The sequence below is a fragment of the Glandiceps talaboti genome, chromosome 5 (genome assembly GCF_964340395.1).
Source record: "Glandiceps talaboti chromosome 5, keGlaTala1.1, whole genome shotgun sequence".
Taxonomy (NCBI): domain Eukaryota; kingdom Metazoa; phylum Hemichordata; class Enteropneusta; family Spengelidae; genus Glandiceps; species Glandiceps talaboti.
Window position 1 is genome coordinate 1,655,247 of NC_135553.1, and position 20,672 is coordinate 1,675,918.

The 20,672-nt window shown below is 35.5% G+C and overlaps 1 protein-coding gene across 1 annotated transcript; it reads left to right on the forward strand.

The window, feature by feature from the left end:
- Positions 1 to 1,222: 1,222 nt before the first annotated feature.
- Positions 1,223 to 20,458, forward strand: LOC144434844 (synaptotagmin-17-like). Its single transcript, XM_078123355.1, has 5 exons — positions 1,223 to 1,240; positions 4,601 to 5,452; positions 18,938 to 19,058; positions 19,455 to 19,679; positions 20,331 to 20,458. Exons 1-5 carry the CDS (start codon positions 1,223 to 1,225, stop codon positions 20,456 to 20,458), a joined length of 1,344 nt encoding a protein of 447 aa, XP_077979481.1.
- Positions 20,459 to 20,672: the final 214 nt, after the last annotated feature.

The window sequence follows — 20,672 nt, forward strand, 5'->3', positions numbered from 1 at the left end:
TAACATTCGAGAGTCTTATATACTAAGTATTCGCATTACAAATGGAATAACCCTACTCATATGTATTGTTATTTGAATTGTATTCAACATACCTCGAGTCAAGAGGCTTAGCAAGTGAGAGTGTGTTTTTTGAATTTATTGATTACTGATAAATTACGTCATCGATTTGTGTTGTCTCTAGGTTTGATTTCCTGATGAGATGTCTACCAGTTGCTCTACATGCGTCAACTCATCTTATTATTTGGAATAAAGTAGGTATGTTTCATCGTGAAACAAAGCCCTGCAAAGCTACCGATGATACACCTTCAATAACAATAATTCATATTGCTCGGGTACACTGTAAATTATAAATGTGCGATATATCTGTATATAATGTTAATTTTACACGGATTATTTGGAAGTGAAAATGATTTGTACTACACTGGTTTAAGAAATAATACATTTTTCAATTCCTTTCCCTGCTGGAAATGGTCGCGTCCTATCTGTACACAAATCTTATGCGCAAGACCCGGCCTCGAGTGAGATTTTGTAAGGACTGCCAAGTATATGTTGGACGTGTTTACGTGCAGTCATCAAATATCGCACACCATTCCTCTTTCGCAAATGATCAATAATTTTGGAAATTCACTGAAAGATGTAATTGGGCGTGACGAGGAAGACGGGTGTTTTCGTAGCTCTTGTGACGGGGCATTGTGCATGCATCGTTAGAGCGAGAGAGAGAGCGAGAGAGATTGCCTGCAGTCAACGATACCGTGGCCAAGGTAGGTAGGTTCATATATCAAATAAACACCATTCTGTGACGCAATGCTATTTATTTTCCTTCAATATACACATATTTTGAGTCTTAGATAATTATAGCAGCACTCTTTGCAAATTGCGAGTCGATAAATTCAAATAATTGCTGTCATATATACTTTTACAATCCACAGTGATTGCAAACGATCCCGGATAAACAAGGCACGTTACATATATTGTTATTCCTGTTAACTGATGAAGGGGCTATAAGAACTGAGGGTTATCGCTAAATATTCATGATCTTTCGTTATCTTGTTTTAAACTTCAACAGAACTGCCTATAATTAGTGGATTCTACACAATGACAGATGGTTTGCTTATACAATGCCTAGGGTGTCTAACAGACCTGGGTATACACTAACTCCAAAGAGAGCGTTTTACCAGACTGTATTCAATTGCATTTAGAAGTAAACAAATTAAATGCAAACATGTCTTCATACGCCAAGGTAAGTATTTCATCAAATCTGTTTAATGGATCAGATTATTTCCTATACATTTAGTTAAAGTTATCGTGACAGGTTTGTAAATTGCAGGAATAAGACATGTCCTCTTGGAATTGAATAGATTATTATTAATCAGATGTTCTCAATGTGATGTGCAGGGTAGTGTATGTGGCATGTGGTATTAACCTCAACAAAGACGTGATAACACTTCGACTAGCTATAGCTATGAAGAGGGTTTACCACTCTATTGCACATTACAAGACTTAGATTTGTCGGCAGTATACTGATTTATAACAACGTTATTGATTGGCCGTCGATTGTTCGAATGAGGAGCCAACAACTTGTGGTAATTTCCTTAGAAATTAACACGCCTTTCATTGAATGTCTTTGTGTAAGCAATACTAGAGAATCAAACGGCTAATTGGTCTCATGTTGAGATAAATGTTGACGTAATTACAATTCAAGGAAATGGCACCATGGATTCTTAGAATTTAAAAAAATTCAATTTGTATCATTTACTATATTAATTGGTTTTCTTTTGTTAGTATCTTATCTCCATAATTGTAATTGAAACTATTGTGGATGGTGTACAAAACACATTATAAATTTATGTTGAACATATGGCTATCTCAACACATGCACTACATTGAATATATATGTATTTATTTAACGAACATAAATCTATGTTGAACATGTTTAAATCCATGTAATCTATTTGAAGTCTAGCTTTCCTTTGTGAACAGATATGAAAATTACACTTTAAGATATAAATGATGACATTTAAAAGGGAAGCGTCAATTTGAGATCATTGATATCTTCCCCGTTAATAGCACTGGCAAGACAACGATTTTCGATAACCTTGTTATTGGTTTATAAATCTGTTGTAGTGACATTCCACTCTTAGTCGTCAATATTGTGTTACGTTTATGTTTGATAGATATGCTTTCCATGGCCTAGGTTCATCCAATAGTGATTTGGATAAAAGCCGACAATATGGTATTTCATTGCCACCCACATATATTCAAATCTGAGTGAAATAGAAACACTCTAGCCAGTGTGTCACAGGATCGAGTAGTTTAATAATTCGGATTGCATGGACTGTATGCGTGGGAATACTAATTTGCTTTTGATAAAATACGTTTGAGATGAAAGCAACTACATGAACTCCATGCTAGGATGAACTAGCTAATCAAATCTGAACAGGCTTAACATATTCCACTTTCGAGATTTCCTCTCAGTCGGAGGTAGTTCAGATTAATTTATATGATTAAGAAATCTTATTGATTTTGTAGCAACTACAACGTCTTTTTATGACTTTATCAAATTTTAACGCAATAAGGTATGTCCCTATTTATGATACAAATATGAACTAAAATAAGATGATGCATGATTCGCCAATCAAGTGTCAGAAATTTCTGACGATGAAATTAAATATAAAAGCTTTGCAGACGACATGGTGGCCTCCTTTCTGTGATCGATGAATTACCACGTGATTTGAATAACTAGCGTTGTGTATTGTAGTTTCGATTTGCCTTTTACGCGTATTTGTACGTAATCAACGTTACTTTCTTCTCTCTATCTTTATCGCCGTCAGTTGGACGAGGAAGATACGGTAGGTGTCATTATTAACTCTGCAATATTTGAATATTATAATACGGTGTAGACAAGTTCCTTGATCCCATGACTGTGTACTCGTACCTTGCTACACAATAATGTATCATTGAATTTTATTATTAAAAGAAATACTCACTCAAACCACTTAGAGAACATTTGGTTTTATTTCCGAATACAACGTCTCTGTCGTCGCCAGTGTTAGTATATATCTCAATGCATGTCGGGTGATTGCAGTTGTTGCCATGCCCCTGTGTGATAACACACGTTCCTATGTTGTACAAAGCAAGTACAGCATGTCATTATTTAGTTATAATGCAGTGTGTGATAGCATATCCCTGTGTACTTACAATGCAGTGTGTGATAACATGTCCCTGTGTACTTACAATGCAGTGTGTGATAACATGTCCCTGTGTACTTACAATGCAGTATGTGATAACATGTCCCTGTGTACTTACAATGCAGTGTGTGATAACATGTCCCTGTGTACTTACAATGCAGTGTGTGATAACATGTCCCTGTGTACTTACAATGCAGTGTGTGATAACATGTCATTATCTACTTACAATGCAGTGTGTGATAACACGTCATTATCTACTTACAATGCAGTGTGTGATAACATGTCGTTATATACTTACAATGCAGTGTGTGATAACATGTCATTATCTACTTACAATGCAGTGTGTGATAACATGTCGTTATATACTTACAATGCAGTGTGTGATAACATGTCATTATCTATTTACAATGCAGTGTGTGTGTTAACATGTCTACTTACTACAAAACATGTCCATGTGTAGTACAATACGGTGTGCTATAGCATGTCCATATCAGGGGTCCATATGTAGTTATAATGCAGTGTGTGATAACATGTTCCTACGTGACGAGGGAGTGGTCAATTTCTTTGGTGGGAGGGGGGCAGTGGATTTTTCATGGGTGTAGCAAATGTCTGACACCCTCCTCGTGAAAAACAAAAGAAAGTACCCCATCACCAATTTCACACACACTACTTTATTTTTCCGGATGAATTTTCATGATATAGAAAATATTTATTTTGATACTTAGTTTCAGGTCAAGACAGCATCATCGTATATTAGCAATTTATCTTAAGGTTGTACATATTCAACAAATAGAGTCACGACGGTAGAAGGTTAACACATCTGATGGCTATTTCATCGATAGGAGAGACAGCTTGAGAGGGTGTATTATTGTCTCTCTTGTATGTGTATGTGTGAGGGGGGGGGGGTAGTCCTGGGTGGGCGGGATGGCTTTAACCCTGTAGAAATAGTGATATGTTACATCACAATTTTTATACTGAAATAAATTATTAGGACCCAGTCCGCTCCATTATAATACCTCGTGGGATTATATGTTATTAGCCCTGCTTGCATAGCGAGCGTAGGTCTGCGACTCGATTCTGACTGTCACCCCCCCCCCCCCCCACGCCCCTCAAAATGGAGTGCAACGTACATGGATACAATAGCTCAGGAACCTCATTTGTTTGCCCCTATGTCATCAAATGTGATCTTTCTGACCATTCTTTATATTTCACCTTGACCTTGACCTTCTGGTTCAAAATGTCAAAAACAACTCATTTAGTCCATTTAACAGGAAGACATTATCATTATGCGTGTAATATAACTAAGAATTGTTGTCATAGCAGCGTCATGACCAATATTGTTGTTTAAAATTGCTTATTAGAAATAATGTTATTTGATAGTTTATATGTTTTCTATCCTTTTTCTCCTCCAGACTGACAGTTTATTTTCTAGATTACTGGGTGTAATCTGCTGTCGCAATGGCCATTGTTGTGATTGTTGCAAGAACGCAATTGAAGAGTGTCCAATGCCGGACCACAATGACCAGCAGTATATTGTACAACCATCTCCAGGCGAAGAGGAGGATAGAAGATGCTCCGTCGACTCTCGGCGATCTTCGGCCGGCGCCGAATCGAGACGAGGTTCGTCATCAGTGTTGAGTGATTCTCGTCGCCCAAGTACTCCTGCCCCAGTTATTGACATGAAACCCATTGAGTTCTGGACGGCTAGTACTAACAAAGAAACTGTACAGCCACGCACACCGACAAGAAGATATCATGGCGAATTTTCTCAATTTGGAGAATTAAACAAATTTGAGCCAAAATTATATGAAGTTGAGGAAAATCAAAATGAACTAACAGACGAAGAAAAAATAGCTCGATATAAACTCGGCCAAATTCACTTTAGCTTACAGTATAGCATTGCTTATAATCAGTTGACAGTACGAATTATTGCTGCTAAGGATTTGCCACTGCCATTTTGTAATGATTTCACCAAGCACGATTTGGCACATTCGAACCCATACGTCAAAGTGTGTCTACTACCAGACCAGAAGAATTCTAAACAAACCACTGTAAAGAGGAAAACACAAGATCCCGAATTTGAAGAATGTTTCGTCTTTGACATTCTATATAAGGAAGCTCAGAGGAGAACGCTGTTACTATCTGTCCAAGATTTTGATAAGTATTCACGTCACTGTATAATCGGTCAACTTATCTTACCCCTTGAAGGCATCAACCTCATCAAAGGTAAACATATGTGGAAACCGCTTCAGCCGAGTACACAGGTAAATTATCACTTCATCTAGCCAAAACTAGCTAGTGCATGCGTTAATCGACCCTCTCCACCTCATAACCCTTCAAGTGAATACATTACAATAACAAGGTATTGTGAACATTCGAAAATTCCCTTTTGCTAAATAGCAAGGTTAAATGAATGAAAAAAATCAGAAGCATTCCAATTGTACAAATGTAAGAATGTTTGAATTCAAAACCAATGAAAGAGAAATCTGAGTCTACCCACTGTTGGCCTCATCTCAATTTTGAAGAGACAGTCCCCATGCCATCATTTCCGTGTTTTGCCATGCTAATTCAATGATTACTTGACCCAGGAAGACGTCCACTCTTGTCTCTTGTTCACCTGCCATTCTCAATTGCACTGACTGACTATGTATTCATTTAATAGTCCAATTCAAGGCCCAACAAGTCCATTACGAATGCAAAACAAGTCTCATTCATACCCATAGGATTTCTGTCATAAATCTAAAATAGCACGTTGTCATGGTAACGAGACTATCTGTAAAACTAAAACAATTTAACGGATAATTGTTGCTATTGGTAACCTCAACCCTGTGCACCAGATAGTTCAGCTTAAAACCACAAGACTCATCAGGAGGTAATACATTGCAATCTGAAAATATAAAAAAAAAATAGAATTGGAGAGGTGGTATGTCGTGCCCTGAATTAGGAAAAACAGCATTGCCAGGTTACAAAGGGTAAACAGGTGAACAGCCAATAGAGCATACACACACACACACACACACGTATATATATATATATATATATATATATATATATATATATATATATATATATATATATATATATATATATATATATATATATATATATATATATATATATATATATATATATATATATATACATATATATATATATATATATATATGCACTTTTGTGTTTTACATATAGACATACATTTACGTACAAGTCAGTCCATTATTTGACGTAACTAATCTAAAGTTGAGTAGTGCTATAGGCATGGCAAAGTGTTTGTCGTCTGTCTGTCTCTCTCTGTTTGTTTCAATGAGTGTCTTTGAACGGTTCTTGGTTAAAAAGAAAGACATACGAGAAAATACCACTGTAAATAACGAGAAGATACTTGAAATGTCAAATGATCTAAAAGAAATATGAAAATAAGGTCAAGACGTACGGTTTATAGTCAAAGAACACAGAGCAGAGCTTATAAGTTATTCAATGTGTAGATAACCATAGAAACGGGGATGTTGAGAAGTGCTGATGAGTATTTACAATCACTTACAGTTCCCCTTTGTCTGACATCAACCAAACTGTGTGTGTGTGTCATACATTTTTATCGTTTGTTTCTATGAAAATGCTAGTAGCATGTGTCAGACCTTAACCACACTTACTTTGAAAGACATCAATTATAATTACCATCATTATGGTACAATTTAGTAGTACTTTATTTATATTTGAATAAAATTACAAGTCTGAAGTGTTGTCCTTGTGGAGTTAAAAATACAAATGTAACACACTCTGTCTTGACGACATCGGATGTAACTATATCAAATGTTTTAAAATACATTCACGTCATTGATTAGTGTATAACCGGAACCATAACACTTTGTCCGAGAGTACTGTGTGTTGTGTAACTGAGATGTTTGTTTTATTAAGGTGATACTATCATTGATGGTGATTGGGTAAGATAATTATTAAGGTGATACTATCAGTGTGGTGATTGGGTAAAATAATTATTAAGGTGATACTATCAGTGATGCTGATTGGGTAAAATAATTATTAAGGTGATACTATCAGTGATGTGGATTGGGTAAAATAATTATTAAGTGATACTATCAGTGTGGCGATTGGGTAAAATAATTATTAAGGTGATACTATCAGTGATGCTGATTGGGTAAAATAATTATTATTAAGGTGATACTCTCAGTGATGCTGATAAAATAATTATTTGTTTCCTCCGTATAGAGGGAAGTTTGGCTTAATGATTTAGATATACTACCGGTTAATGACTCAAAGATTAATACATTTACTCGTCTGGTCTAGCTATGCAAATTAGTTGAATATTTTAGTAACATGCACGCCGATAGCACATTCAACACTGACACGGCGATAAAAAACAAGTATTCGTAAATGTACATTCATTCATTCATTCATTCATTCGTTCGTTCGTTCGTTCGTTCGTTCGTTCGTTCGATCGATCAATCGCGCATGCATGCGTGCGTGTGTGTGTGCGTACATGACTATAGCAACTTCATTGAACTGCATAAATTATGCGCGTTTGCCCTGAGCAAGTGTGATCAATTGTTGCACAGGAAATGTGCATATCAGAATCATGAAGAAGTCCTAAAATGAGGTGTTTAGACTGATATGCGCACAGTTTTGGACCTCTCGGGGAATTGTGTGGACCGTCTGAACTCGTCATTTGGGGTATCAATTACTCATGGCCTTGCCTGTACTAGAATTAAGCATTACTCAAAAATTAACATTCAATAACATTTCTATAAATTTAAGGAAAAACGCGGTCTTATGCATCTACGACATGATCACCAGCAACGTAAATGACAATCTCGTAATTACAACACGAAAAACAAGAATGACACAAATTACCTTTCGATGCCATTGGGTAGACTTTTCGACTGTATCGTGTTTCGTGAGAAATATTCACACATTTTGAGGCATATGCATGTCCTAGAATCTCGCAATATTATATTCTGATCAGGTCATCAAACTACATACTCCAACAAACTATTCGTCATGTAAGCTGTTGGTTTATTTTATATGTGGCTTACACAAATAGCATAGCAAATTGTCTGACCGCAAAACCAGTGACGTAGACATGGGGTTGTCGTGACGTAGAACGACCAGAGTATATAACCCATATTTTCTGTTCAAAGAAATAACTTGGCTTGAGTATGGCATAATGGAAGTTATTTCATAATTAGCAGGAAATATTTTCTTTCCAAATATTTCGTCAATATTGACTTCAATAGTGGATTGAATGCTTTCGCTCGCCCACTGAAGAAGTCAATCGAGTATAGATGAATTTGGACATAGTAATATTTTCTATTTGTGATAAAATAACCTCATTTTTACTATGAAATCAAGCTGATATGACTCTCTTTGGACCAATACACCATTAGCTTTAAGACAGTAAGTTTTACATACCGTCTAAAATAATACTCCCTTGGCTCTAAGACAGTCATTTTACTCACCATCTGAAACAATATACCTTGGTTCTGAGACAGTCATTTAAAGGAACATTACATCCATAACTCAGCAACTATATTTCTAATCACGTGCTATTCAGCGGTTTACTCGAAGTTTGGTGGTTGACGCCACTAACTTCTCAGTCTCTCTTTTTTTCAATAAGCTCGTGTAATTATGCTCCCAAAGGAGATTAGTCTTCGACAGAAATAGTACTTTTGAAAGTAACAACGTACTCCTATATCAGTCTGTAAACTATGTCAATATATAGCACGGAACGACCCCAACAGCTAGCCATATGTTCGCATGTTGTCCTGCAGTGAGGAATATCAGGAAAAATGTAACATAACTCAGTTGTTTTTTAAGGAGATCTTCCTGATTCTTCTAAATATGCTGTCATCAGCAGCGTACGTATACAACAAGATTGTTCTGATTTTGAGACAATCTAATGATAAAAAGAAATAAGTTTTCCAGGTGATTGTATAATATGTACCGGGGATATGTAATGTTAACTCCCTATGTTGCTGCCAATTCATACAAAATCACAGATTTAAACCAGTGAACTATACAATGGATAGATAGCTGGTTTCTTTTGAGTTTGTGCTATTTCTAAAACAATACTTATATGATATATTGTATTATCAAACACATAGTCCTGCATTTCTAAAATTCGATTCGTCGAGTATGGGCGAAAAAACCTGTCACGTCATCAATATTAGTGATACATCATGTACGTCATCAGTTTAATATCCAATATTTGCAGGTTTTACTGGCCGTAAACTCTTCTCATTCTCTCATACATGTACAAAGTCTGTACATGTCCCATGATGGTTATTGGAAAACAGGCGGGAAAATATAAAATGAAGTAACTGTGATCTCTCAGTTCATACGTAAATTATGAAACGTATGAATGCAATTGTTCCATTTCCATATATCACTAGTTTTGAGATGTTGAACACTTTACGAATAGTAAACTGGTGTTGATAACGACAGCACGACATTTCACTTAGAAATGATGAATGTGAAGCATACATGAATAATTCGTTCTATTTCGCTCTAACACACAAGAACATTCAATTCAGGTTTGCAATTATACCTAAGTCAGCACACAATCACCGTCGATCTACTCTGCATTTAAGCACACGAACACAGCCCTGTTTTGATTTTCTGCCTTAGCCGTAGGCTGTCATACACATAAGCTTAATTACTGACAGTTTGCATCTTGAAGTCACCCGCCCCCCCACTATTTTTGTTATTTGTTCTTATTGAATATTTTACTTAAGCTTGCTGTAGCTTTTGTGGTTGCCTAGTGACCAAACACTCTGACCATTACACAAAATGAGTTGTTGACAAGCAAATCGTTTCAAGTTTTCACGACTGTTTACATATGGACATCAAGCCAGTGTACATAGTGCCATCAATTACTGGTGGGGAGGTGATGTAGTTAATCAGGATGACGTAACTGCTTCATATTAAGGATTGATGTATTTTTCAACAGCCAATAACTATCGAAAATTAAAGGAAGGCCACACTACTAAGACTTTAAATTGCAAATTTTCTCACTAAATGGAATTTTAGTTTCTGATTAGCTAAAGTACTAGTAGTCACTGATTCTTAAATTCTGACACAAAATAAAGACACACCAATTGGTTTATAACGTAGAAAGGGGAATTTCTAAATTCTATTTCCTCTCTAGTGGAGCTATAAATACATGTACTAAATTTCATGATTCAATCAATACAATATATAAGTAAATAAATGAATATATATCATGTTCTTATTTCATTACTTACATGTTTATTTTATGCAAACGACTTAAATCTTAAAATAATACACAATTCAAGAATAACATGTCCCCAAATAAATGTTCGTCTTTATCGATAAACCATGGCATCATGGCAAGATTTTGTTCAAAACACAAAATTGAAAATTGTTATCTGAAATTTCGACTGTCCACTTAAAAGGGTCTTTGTCAAGAGATTGACCCATTATTCAGAACACCCCCCCCCCGTGAAAAATAATGACAGGTTCCTAAAAGTATTAAGCACGCGTATATTTACATTATTTACATACGTATGAATGCTACAAATCTGAGCTGGGATGTTAACCGTTGTCAGAATTATGTATCGGCGATGAAGATTGGAAAATATAGCTGTGATGTTTTTATTCTGACCTTGACTCCATATATGATAGAGTTTTATTAAACGCTAGAACTATCAGTAATTTTATTCATGCATCGTAATAACAAAAATAGCTCTTAAATTGCGTTAGACCTTACATTCGTAGACCATACATTCGTGAAGTCTGTCGTCAAAAAGGCAATTGTAAACTGTCAGTCACGTAATAGTTAAACATTGTCTAACCTAACATTATAACCTCTCAGTTGCGGTTGTGACACACGTGGGCTAAAAGGGTCAGCTGTAACACATCGATGTACTCAATGCCTGACTAAACCCTTATGATCGTTAAGTTATCTCGATTTTTGACTCTCGGTGGAGCATTTTCTACCATTGCCACAAGGGGCCCTGATGATTACTTATGTAATAATTATTCGTTTATTCATTTTTCCCATCAACAGCGCCGTAAGGCAGCCACTTAAGATTATTGATGTAATTGAAAAGTTGTAAAAAACACCAGAACCATCGAAAACTAGAGGGTTCGATGTTAATATATAGAAGTTAGTATAGTTCTGTAAGTTGGGTTGATCCAGTTATTCTGACATAGTGTACTGACTAAATATAATAACAATCTGACTTGAGAGTTGAAAATAATGGGAAGAAGACCAGAACTGGTTATCTTCATATTGTATGGGGCATAAATTGATACATTTGTAGTAGCAGGATTCGTGTAACATTTCCCTTAGGAAAACAACATTTTAAGCAAAAATACGACGTGTCCGTTTTCCATGCTGTTACTCTACCATTTTTACTTGCTGACTATGAATGGAATACATGTCGAAGCAACAATTGGTAACCATGGTAACAAACATGTGATTACACACAAAAAATAAGATGATTGCATCAGAAATCAAACTAAGAGGAATATACTTTAATGTCGGTCTACCTTTGTTCACACATGGAAAGAGAAAATACATGTTCGGAAATGTAATAGATAAAGGAAACACTGACAAAATGTGTTGGGGTTATCCAAGGCAGTGCTGAGCTGAAGCAGATAGTAAGTCCTGCTTGCAGACGGTGTAAGTGACGCGATTCTGGCAATGTCCATAAGGGGAGGGACCCGGGGGAGGGACATTGTCAGGATGGAATCCCGACTTACTCCGTCTCAAAGCAGGACTAGAAATGATAATTCTTAGCCACAATCTGTCAGGGAAAACTCAGGGTTTATAATAATCTGGTACAAAGGAACGCGTTTTTTGTTGTATAGTAAATATTGGTCCATGACAGTAGCAGGATTCGTGTATTACTTTCCTTAGGAAAGCAACAATCTAGCATTCATATGCTTCCCTATATTCTGGTAGAGCTATACCGTTTACCACACTTATCAGCCTACTTTAGTTCGTTTGTATTCCCGTTCTCTTCTTTAAGAAATGCTATTAAATTATCGAACCGATCTCGTACACCGACAGTAAACGTCAGTACCATGTTTACAGCCTATCTAGTTAATATGTTTACAGCCTATCTAGTTAATATGCTAGGATACAGAGTAGAACAACGACTACTGATTAGTATTAACAAGAGTAGGCTACACAACGACATAGCACCAACTTATACTACGTGGTACATGTAATCAGTAGGACGTGTAATGTATAACGACCTACTTCACGTCCGACCATGAGAACAACCAAGTTTTATTGGCCTGTCTACTTTAAGTACCATGATTTATACAGTAATCAATAACACATAGTGTTTGAACTAGTTGTGGCTGATGAGTCTGAGGAGGGTAGCATTCACTGTTTCTAGAGAAAAACAAGTATTTTAAAAAATCATTTCATTTTTTTGTGTGTAACTGTTTGGCTCCTCTCACCTGAACATTAGAGTGGAACTATATTAATATATTCCTATCGCTGTAAACTGGTACTCTTCACCAAAATAACAGACACACTGACTTTAAGATATTACCTTTTCAAGAGTTGTGCGATAAGTGATAACACCAACACCGATACTTTCCAACACGATATTTTCCAAAGTGAATATCCCCTCATGCAATTTTATGTGCCTTTTAAGAAAAGTAGTCGTTATTTATTAAAGTCCTGATTTTTTTTAAATGCAGTGTTTCCCCAAGATAGAAATAAATAACAGAAATCCGCCTACACAGTTAATAATAACCAGACTCTTATCTACTACTGATCTCTTCATCACCACTTATTAATTCAACTTGAAAGAACTCAGATACTTTCTACAATCCTATTAAAGATGGCAATACTTGTGTATGCAGGTACAGTCGTAAAGCTTACTTTTTATACTTTGATTTGAAGTTCATAGTAAGTAATCTGATAGACCTGAAGGCAAGTGTATTAGAAACACAGTACGACAACATGTAATTGAGGGTTATAGAGACCAACAAGTCAACTCAGTGTCTTCAACTTATGAACTCTTCATCTTGTGGCAATCTTCATCTCAGACAAGTCAACATCTTTATGGCGTAGGTGGAGAAACAACAAGCTTATCAGATAAACTAAAGCGTGAATTTGTTCAAGAAATGTAACAAGCATTATGAAAAATAGCAGAAGCAGAAATTATAGTGCAACACAACACAACACAACACAACACAACACAACACAACACAACACAACACCACACAACACACACAACACAACACAACACAACACAACACAACACAACACAACACAACACCACACAACACACACAACACAACACAACACAACACACACAACACAACACAACACAACACAACACAACACAACACAACAGAATACAATAGAATACAATAGAATACAATAGAATACAATAGAATACAATAGAATACAACAGATAACCATGTAACCATTTGAATATAATGCTGGTATATCTGAATATTTCAAAGTTGCAATGAATATATCGATATTGATAAAGGTAAAATCAATTTTACAATCATTATTTTTAGATGAGTTAATTTGTCATGATATCTGGTTTGTACATAATATGAACATCTTATATAATATTTTGCGATCACTCCTTGAAACCTTTCCTTTCAGAGTTGTACACGTCAACACTTAAACTGATTGGCTACCGTAGACGACAAGGCCCCTTAACTTATACTAGTTTTAAAGATGACAAAACCAATGCCTATACATATTGATTATGACTGTGACGTTCCAACATTGTCCAAACAGTGTTGGCTTATTTTTGCTTCTCAGGCTGTGTACACATTAATGGCAAGTCACCTCCCTGCCGCTTCGAAGTTAATTTCAGTATTGAAGGCAGCCATGCCGGAAAAATAGTTGACAGCCAAGGGTAGTATAAAAGGAACTTTATTATGATTGGTCAATTTAATTTGTTGCTGGATAATGACGGCTTACAACGTTTGGGGTGTGCTAACATATACAACTCTGAAGGAAAAATAGTTTATTAAGTGTTGATTAGAGACGATATTGCAGTAAGAAAATCCTTCATTATTCAAGACGATACATGAATGATGTTTGTCACAATGGACGAATACCGGTTGAATTGGGTCTCATGAGCCATCTATTTTCTATGTCTACGGCCAGCAATACTCCAGACATACACGAGTCAACTTCATTCAAACTTGACACAAAGGTGACATGCCATAGTAGGCATAAGCATGCCACTTTAATACTTTGCAGCCCCAAATTTAAATGAATGGCAGCTATATAGAAATTATAATAGATAGAGGCTATGTGTCCAGTTCAATATCATCAGAATTTATCAATCCACCAGTTTCATTAAATCTAACTTGGCCTTGACATTCAAGATAAAATGTTAATTCGACATACTTCTTACACATGGCAGACTCTTAGTTGTATTTAAATTTAGACAATTTAATTCAAATTGTGTGAAAGACGATACAGAATATTGGACATATCCATTTAAATTCTACTAATTTCACTTTTGATTTAAATTGTAGATCAAAGATTCGAAAAGGAAATAATTTGAATTTGAAGAACACGTGTACAATTTATTCATCTTTCATTGTATGGTATGATACAAAAATGACACTTTTAAACACTTTTAAGGGTAATTGTGAAGTGTTCCTGCAGTATACATCACTAGCTATAAGCAGAAGTCAAGTCCCACTTGAAATTAGTATTAAAATCTTGGTGCTAAACCAGTTGCTATCCCAAAACTAGAGAAAAAATCAGACCCTGTCCAGAAGAAATAAATTATTCTATGTAATATTACTAAAATGGTTCTTGTCGCACGACCAAAACATTCTAATTACTAGTCTATCAGCTAGCCCTCGGATGTTCTTCCGATAAAATACGACACACAGCCGAACAACGCTATCGAGGATGTCGGGCAGGCCCTCACATGCGAACTTCGTTCGCTTATAGTTATAGCATCGAAAGAAAGCCCGAACGTCTAGCAGCAAGACTATCTAATTACCTGCAAGTAACATCTTCGTAGTATAGAGATTGATACCTTTGTAGCAGTAAGATTCGTACGATATTTTTCTAAGAAAACGGTATTCTAAGCAATAAGAAAACAACAATCTATGAAATATTACACGCCCCTGTGGTCATACCGTTTGGTGGTCTAGGTCAGGCCAAACGTTACTTGCAGGTAATTCGAATATTTTGGTCGTGCGACAAGAACCGTTATAGTGATATGTTTTACCGACCTGACATTTTAAAGGAAATTCTATGTAATCCTTATTAAGATAACACTAATGTAATGACCCGGGACTGAAACATAACCCTTTAACAGTAATGGCAACGCTCGCTAGAGGGCGATTGTTTAATGCATGAGTCTAGAATAACACTAATAGAATAGTTTAGTCAGGGTTTTAGATATGCATTTTCATCCAAGTTAAAAAAAAAACTTGCAGTCGGTAAGACACTTTAGATAATTACAGAACTGTAATTCAACAACAACAACAACAACAACAACAACAACAACAACAACAACAACAACAACAACTTCCAGTACCATTGTTGACTTGATTCAACAACAACTTCTAGTACCATTGACGAGTTGATTAGACAACTTCAAGTACCATTCAAAGTGGTGTGGAAATCCTGCCTTCATCTCACATCAGACAATACACATCAATTTACACTTTCAAACACAAGTTGAAAACTCATTTTCACTCAGGTTTACCGTGATCTAAATTAAATCGCTTTTACGAAAAATTTTTGAGATTTGTTTAATTTGTTTATATTAGTCGCAAACATTTTTATCATTGTTATTATATCTTCTGGATAAAATTTCAAAATTATAAATTTATTAGGCTTTGAGATTTTTAGATGAATTATAGTATGTAGAAAGTATTGATGACATGCACATATCATACTGTGCCTGTAACCTTTCATTCTGTTTCATCTTCACTGAACATATCACGTGACACGTCACATGAAACATGTGTATGTAAATTAGGAGATTGTGTGCAAAAGGAATAGATATAGCTGTCGTCTTTGTTCACAAAATTCATCCATTTCCCCAAAGTTATAGGTTATATGATTACTACTACTATTGCAAGAGTGACGTACCATTTGACCTTGACCTTTACGATTGCGTAACATTTGACCTTGACCTTTACGGTTGAATGTCAAAATCTAAATTATTATATACTAGAAATACAATCCACTTTTCAGACGACCTTGATCTCTACAGACCTTTGCTGCTACGTACACCGTGCAATCTAGTTTGCAGATTAATGAATTCGTGATGTAGATGAGGTAGCATGAAATATACATTTGTAATTTCACTGAGTCAAGATATGACCATATTTCTAAATTAATTTACATATCAAGCAATGTGATTTGTTGGATATTTGTGCAATGCTATGCGAAGATGGTTGACCCATGCAATCTGATTTTTAGATAGGTCATCAATTCACCATCCAACTTCACTGGTAGATCAATGAATTCACCATGCGACCATCAATGAATTCACCATGCGACCATGGTACGACATTAATCAGCATATCACACGATCTTGTTATATTAATACATCACGCAGTCGTATTTGCAGATTAACTCTTTATGAAAACTGATTTCTCCTATCGGCAATCTTCTGATTTGAAAATAAATAAATCCATCATGTAATCTTGTCAAGTAGATTTACATTGATTAATTCATCATGGAATGTCATTTGGAAGAGCAGCGATTTATTATGCAATATAATTGTTCATCAACTGATTGTATTATATTACTGTAAATCAATTAATCATCATGCAGTTAGATTCTATAACAATTAACTAATTATGCAATCTGACTCAAATCTGTTTGTAGCTCGACTGATTGATGATGTAATGGGTATTAACAATATGAAATGAACACATTGATAACCAAGTTAGGAATCATACAATCAGTATATTCACACTCACTCATTACATGTATGTTTGGTTTTCCTTATCTAGGTAAACCGTTGAATTATGTGCTCAAATTATTTTCACATCAAATTATAAAAAAGTGTTGCATTAGCATTTTCTTGGTTTACATGAGTTTTACCAGCTTCCCAAATAATCTCCAATTTTCAAATGTAAGATAAGACAAACTTGAAATGTGCGTAAGCCGAAATAAATAATCGGATGTTATATTCTATGCAATCTTCTTTCTCAATTTATTAATTCATTTTCTATAAATGTCAAACACATCCTGATATCAGATCACAGAACGTGTATATTTATTAATTCATCTTCGATAAATGTCTCACATATCCTGATATCAGATCACAGGACGTGTATATTTATTAATTCATCTTCTATAAATGTCTCACGTATCCTGATATCAGATCACAGAACGTGTATATTTATTAATTCATCTTCTATAAATGTCTCACATATCCTGATATCAGATCACAGAACGTGTATATTTATTAATTCATCTTCTATAAATGTCTCACGTATCCTGATATCAGATCACAGAACGTGTATATTTATTAATTCATCTTCTATAAATGTCTCACATATCCTGATATCAGATCACAGAACGTGTATATTTATTAATTCATCTCCTATAAATGTCTCACACATCCTGATATCAGATCACAGAACGTGTATATTTATTAATTCATCTTCTATAAATGTCTCACATATCCTGATATCAGATCACAGATCGCAGGACGTGTATATTTATTAATTCATCTTCTATAAATGTCTCACGTATCCTGATATCAGATCACAGAACGTGTATATTTATTAATTCATCTTCTATAAATGTCTCACGTATCCTGATATCAGATCACAGAACGTGTATATTTATTAATTCATCTTCTATAAATGTCTCACGTATCCTGATATCAGATCACAGAACGTGTATATTTATTAATTCATCTTCTATAAATGTCTCACATATCCTGATATCCGATCACAGAACGTGTATATTTATTAATTCATCTTCTATAAATGTCTCACATATCCTGAAAGCAGATCACAGAACGTGTATATTTATTAATTCATCTGCTATAAATGTCTCACATATCCTGATATCAGATCACAGAACGTGTATATTTATTAATTCATCTTCTATAAATGTCTCACACATCCTGATATCAGATCACAGAACGTGTGTATTTATTAATTCATCTGCTATAAATGTCTCACATATCCTGACATCAGATCACAGAACGTGTATATTTATTTATCAATCTATATCACTACCATCATTTCGAATAGTATGATATATTTGAATAAACCCATTGCATGACAATAATCTTATTTAAAATAACCATGTTCTCAAAGTATCTCCAAAATAACTTCTGATAACTATTTTATTTCTATGACATGCCATTGCTATTTCTATGTACCATATAAATGTGTTAATGTGATGGAGAGAATGTACAGCATCCGTTAATTGTTGCTGTATCGCGATCTATTGATGTGTTTGATTGATTTCATGACAGGTCAAAGGTCAATACAACTTATTGAATGCAAATGAATCTATTTGTACACATTACTAAAATGAACTTGTTATCAGATCAGGATGGAGGGTTGGTTGGTTGGAATATTACGGCCTAGCAAACAATGTCGGGGAGCGATGTTATCTATAGACTTACATAGTAGAATTTGTACCGTATGCACGTCGTTAGAAATAAGACTTCGTCAGAGAAGCCTTTGGTGAACAAACAATCACTATATACTGTCCACTGAAATGTTTTGCCTGAGGAAATAACAGAAATTAAATGATTTTGGCTCTGTCATTCTTGTAGAATAACCCAGCCCTTGGTGAAATCTTGGTATCCCTCAACTACCTACCATCCGCAGGTCGACTCAATGTGGACATTATTAAAGCCAAGCAGCTGTTACAGACAGATATGATGGGAGGATCAGGTTAGATAATATTCATTTTTATTATCTTAGGCTACCGATTATTTATATCTTTCAACATATTGTTTTATTTGCATGATTTGTTTCTTCAAAAGATGGTTCACCTTTTATAATAATAGAGGGCGATCACCTGTCAGGAGGAAAACAACACTTGAACTGTGTATTTTTTACAAACTGCCGCGGGTATAGATCGTCATATTGGAAAAAATGTAAATCGCATTCATCTCAGAATCAGTTCAAATTTGGTACAGGTGAAAAGTTTCCTAACTGAATATATTTCTAGAGAACCCCTTCCAGTAGGGGGTCATATAACCTCCCTCCCACTTACCGACGTCAGTAATTCTATCGGTTATCAATACAGTGTTGCTCTTGTTGTAACCAATCCATTCCTTCTTACAGATCCATTTGCCAAGATTCAACTTCTACAAGATCTAAAACTAGTGAAGACAAAGAAATCGTCCACCAAGAAGAACACCATAGACCCAGTATTTAACGAATCTTTCAATTTCAACGTGTCACCTGTCCTGTTAACCGAACACAGTTTGGTTATTTCGGCATGGGATTACAACTGTAAAGGACGAGACGATTTCATTGGTCAAATTGTTATTGGAAAGTATTCTTCAGGTGAGGAACAGTGTCCTTCCCACAAACTCTTTAATCTTCCAGTAGTAGCAGAATATGGCTATTATTACACAAATTAAAGAAATTAATACCATTTTTCACACTTCACTTGAACTATGTAGTATTAACCATTTTCAGCTTAGGGAACCGGCAGAATCTACGGCAGGGACCATTCCAGTTTGTGCTCTAAAACATTACAGCCCCCTTCCCCACACAATGAACCCAACAGTTTTTTTTATCCCCACGCCATCGAATGACGGGTGATTTCCGAGTCTGTAACATTTCTTTACGATGATGGGAAGGGGCAAACAGCATCATCATGATACTTGATGGTGATGGGGAGGGTGTGGAGGGTGTGTTCCCCTCTCACACTGAAATTTATTTTGAAAATAAACACATTTTGGAGTCCATTTCGAGGCATGCAGTATCAAACTATACATATAACCTAAAGTCATAGAATTCCTGAATATGGTTTTAAAAAAAATAAAAAAAAATATTTCAAGCCACCCCCCACCCTTTCAGACCATCAGAATTTTAAGGTCCACTCCTTCGCATCCCGATAGTTTTAGTTCCCCTCTCCATTTTCTCCTTAGACCTCCCTGCTGTAAATTATGCTCGTTTCCTAAACAAGTTCACCATTGAATTGCATTGCAGGACCAAGTGAAATGACTCATTGGAATCGTATGCTTCACTCCAAACGTTCACCAGTAGCACAGTGGCATTCATTGCATACAAGAGAAGAATGTGAGCAAATTTCTCCCGCATCAGCTGCCGTCTCCTGAATTTCTCCTACAACTGCTGAGGAAATGCACGACATACTAATATTGTGTTCTGCTCCTTGTATAAGTAAAATATACTATGCTATGGGCAAGCGGTGGTGATGTGCTATACAACGCTAAGGGCGGTAGTGCAATACTGTTACCCTGGTAACAGAATATCAAGTCCTACACTGCAGGCAATTATGGTTTACATCAATCTTATAAAAGACTGGTCAAG